This window comes from Micromesistius poutassou (assembly GCF_964030765.1).
Source record: "Micromesistius poutassou genome assembly, chromosome: 8".
Lineage (NCBI taxonomy): Eukaryota > Metazoa > Chordata > Actinopteri > Gadiformes > Gadidae > Micromesistius > Micromesistius poutassou.
The window spans coordinates 686,120-690,195 of NC_140278.1; the positions used below are offsets into that span (position 1 = coordinate 686,120).

Sequence of the window (4,076 nt, forward strand, 5' to 3'; positions counted from 1 at the left end):
CATTCACAGGTAACTAGAGAATGGCAACCTGAGACCTATAATTAGACACCATGTGGAGGGCAGCTCATCCTGGTGTCATTCGGAGCTATCGTCATGTTCGCTTTGGCGTCTTATCGTTGCACTCAGCCAGATCCAGATTTGCTGATATGTGCAATCTCAACATTGGTTACTCTCTGTTAAAAAGGGTGATGAATAAATTTATTTATTATTAATCTACTACACATTCAACAGTGGATATTATTGCAATGCATTACAGCAGGCTATTTTTCTATTTGGGCGATCACCAAAAAAACAATAAAAAAAAGTTTCGTTTCTTACAGTGTTATTATCTCAGCTTGGTCCATGTCTGACTTGTTGCGTGATATCATTAGCATGGGCTCCTTCTGGTCCTCACATAGGGAGTGCTGCTCTCGCTCTCTCAGGTGCTGGTGTGGATAGGGTGTCACTAGGCCCGATGATCCTATTGCTTATTGTGTTGTGGCGCCGTCTCAATGGCCATCCAAGGAAGAATCCAACGCCCACATCCCTGGGGACGCTATTCGGAGCAATGGAGACGGTCTGTGAACAACGTCCAGGCTTGAAGAGCCTTTGAAGAGCCTCAACGTCCAGGCTCGTCTGAGTGTGCATGAATAGTTCGAAGAGCTTTCCTCGATACAAATTCTAGGTAAGACAGCACCCTAGTGCTTTGAAACTCCACTCACCATTTATCGTTTTCCATCAGGTAGTTATTATCTTTTACCAAATTAAAATTATCTTAGAAAATGAATAAATTTCATTGAATTTGAATAAATAACCTGTATGATGAAGCAAATACTAAAACAATTTATGCATCAAATATTTAGCAATGAATTTAAGAACGGCTATTGTATTGATCTGTTGCTAATACAATACATATCACCCTACATGTGTTTCCCATGAACAGGGAAATAGCATGGAGTTCAATTCACTAAGAAATGGCAGACTCACAGCATATGTGAGGGGGAATATACAGCTCTGGAGGGACACTGTGCCTGAGTGAATAGAGACATTCTCTTCTACCCAGGATCGTATTAAGGGTTACATTCTCTACTCCTATGAACTGCTTTTTGTTCTACTTTGACAGAAATATAACCAAAGGACAACATTATAACATGACCTCCACCAAGAAAAGTAACCTTCGTCTGAACGATCAACTGTAGGTAGTTCTACTGCATTTGTAATTACTAATCAAGTAGGAGCCTTGTTTGATTCATTGTACATTTTTGTTTCAGAATTCCGAAACCAACTGATATTAAAATCGGGTAGCTAAGAATTTGGACTTTCTTCATAATTCGTATCAACCAAATTTCAAAATGTCAACTGACATGTGTGCTTGTTATTTCATTTTTAACATTTATTTATCTCTCTTCTCTCCTCATACTTCTTCCAGTGAGAGAATGATTCAAGTGGCCATTCCAAAAGAGCATCCTTATTCCTCACACATCTCCTGCTTTTCCGTCTTCCCGTCGTTCCGCTCACCGGATGACCCACAGACAGGAGTCAGAGCAGCCAGACAAGCCAGTCTCAACCACCTCGTCCCTGGCAGGGCTCTGCAGGTCAGGGTCTCCAGTAAAACAATGGGTAAGAGTGCACACATGTCATTGAAAGAGTCCTAAAGTATAGCGTAATTTATTATTAAGCAGATTGACTTATTAGAAGCCCTGATAGATTAGGAAGGGTTTCGGCACCTTGCTAAAGGTTGATTGTGGACATTGGGGTTCAGACCAAGAACCTATGGGCTGGAGGTCAAACAGCCCATCCCGCTATGGGCTGGAGGTCAAACAGCCCATCCCGCTATGGGCTGGAGGTCAAACAGCCCATCCCGCTATGGGCTGGAGGTCAAACAGCCTATCCCGCTATGGGCTGGAGGTCAAACAGCCCAGCCCACTAGACTATCCTGTCCTGGGAGGATAATTTGATCTTCATTTCTTATTTTCTGGTCACAACTGTGACAACTTTGATTTTTACATTTCAAGAAGAGACTGCGCAGGCACATAGGGATGGCTTACTACCTCTAGCTCACTTTATGTGGTTCCGTTGTAGATCATCCAATAATATTATGTCCTATCAAAGATGATTTAGCAACAATGAAACTATATTCAGGATGTCATCTTTACGTTTTGTAGGTGCTCCATACAGACAAGAAATCCTAGATTTCCAAAGGTCAAGCAGAAACCAAGGCGTTGTGTGGCCTGGAGAACATGGCTTCTTGGATGTGAGAATCTTTGTTTTTGACCCTACACCAATAACTCAATGTTGTTATTACAATACATCAATAATAGCAAGATAATATTTGCTTTCAGCACACCAAGCCAGTGAGGGCCGAGGGCCAAGTGTGGTACCCCACGCCACCGAGGACTGTGCTCCCTAACCCTAAGCTCCGGGATGTCTCTCTCTCTGAGCGAACAGCCAACATGCTCTCCAATGTGGAGCGCTCACATTGGATAAGCTCTTACCAACTGCAGCACACAGGTAGAAGCACATTTCATATTGATGAGTATCTTCTTTGTACATAAACTATACTACTCTGACAAAATGACAGTATTGTGGTTTTAGCTCTGCCTTAAAAACCTTCAAGTAATTTAGACAAAGATCAGGTTGAACCATCTCCCTTTGAAATGTCAGTATTGCATTGACCATAGACCAGGTTCAACTGGTCGCAAAACCTTAATTTAAATCCCAAACAGAAGCATCAAAAGGGTCCTTTATATTCAGTGCATTTCTGCCAGGATCCTGAGTAAAGTGTCAATGTATATTTGCACCGGCTACCACTAACCATCTCAAACTACGATCTGGAAAACTCCAATCCAACAGTTTTCTCCACAAAAATGTTACTTTGAGTTTGTTATTTGTATTGATAGTATGATAAGGCTTTCTTAATGTGGCTGTTTCATTTATTGAGGATCCGGACCAGCCAATCCTTTGAAGATGGACGACTTCAATGAAAAGATATTTGGGTGCACCACTGGAGGAGTAACTTCCCACAATGCACCACTGGTAATGCGAAAGAAGATAAAACCGTCTCATTGAAGAGACTGAATGTGCAGATGATATGACGTGAACATTTTAGAAACCAAATCTATAAACTAAAACATATCAAATCAGATGAACCAGGTGGGCTTGTGGCACAGAACATATTTTGTTGGTAGTACCATGTTTTATATTCTTATCTAATGTTAATAGTATACTTACATTGCACAATAGGTTTATACCACTAATAGTCCTGTCCACAACACCTAAACATTGTTTAGGGGCATGAACCATAACATGTTGATTTATCCCCAACAATTACATTTCTTTGCAACAGTTTCATTTTCAAACTGTAGTGCAGAAAACCCATCTCTAAAACTCTTCTCCACCAGAGAGAGCGGTCCCAGCCTACATTTGTTCTCTCCAAACCAAGGGAAGGCCGCATGGCGAGTAGACGATATGCTCACCTTGGCCCAAAGAATACCTTAACACCTGGGCCAACTGCTGATGGATATGAAGCCCTAAATCAACGTGGGAGTGGGAAGAATGAAGCAGGTACCTTCATGTATGATGAAAGTCATACTGAAGCAAACAGGGCAGAGAAGAGCTCAGTCCACGTGGCCCCGGCAGAGAACACAGACAAAGGGCCGTCCAAGGCCTCGTGGCGCCGCACACTGCTTTCACAAGAAGAGACAGATGTACTCGTGCAGAGTGGAAACAAGTCTGACTACAATCTGGAAAACCATCCGCATATCCAAACCCAGTCAGCATTCGCCAACAAACTGGCGTCCGTTGTATCGTTGCCCGGTGGGGAACGGTCACGTCCAGCACCACAGCACAAAGCTCTAGTGAGTATCCTACCACGGGCCCAGACGCCATTCAACAAGCAGCCAGTTGTTCATGAAAGAACACCTTTCTCCCAGCGGCTCCCTGCCCTCCTGGAACTGCAAGAATCCTTCAGTAAGTCGGAGGCGCATCGCGGTTTCAACGGATCCATCACGCCCGCCCTGGTGAACCTGAGGGACAACGTAGCTGTGGGGAGAAAACACAACTTCCATGGCATCAACTGCTACTATTATCATGGATGA

The 4,076-nt window shown here is 43.2% G+C and overlaps 1 protein-coding gene across 1 annotated transcript; it reads left to right on the top strand.

The window, feature by feature from the left end:
- Window positions 1-953: 953 nt before the first annotated feature.
- On the top strand, window positions 954-4,076 carry spmip4 (sperm microtubule inner protein 4; the record flags this gene model as incomplete). Its single annotated transcript, XM_084471833.1, has 7 exons — window positions 954-973; window positions 1,103-1,174; window positions 1,251-1,280; window positions 1,409-1,574; window positions 2,322-2,490; window positions 2,921-3,015; window positions 3,912-4,076. The coding sequence occupies 7 exons, from the start codon at window positions 954-956 to the stop codon at window positions 4,074-4,076; spliced, it is 717 nt and encodes a 238-aa protein (XP_084327959.1).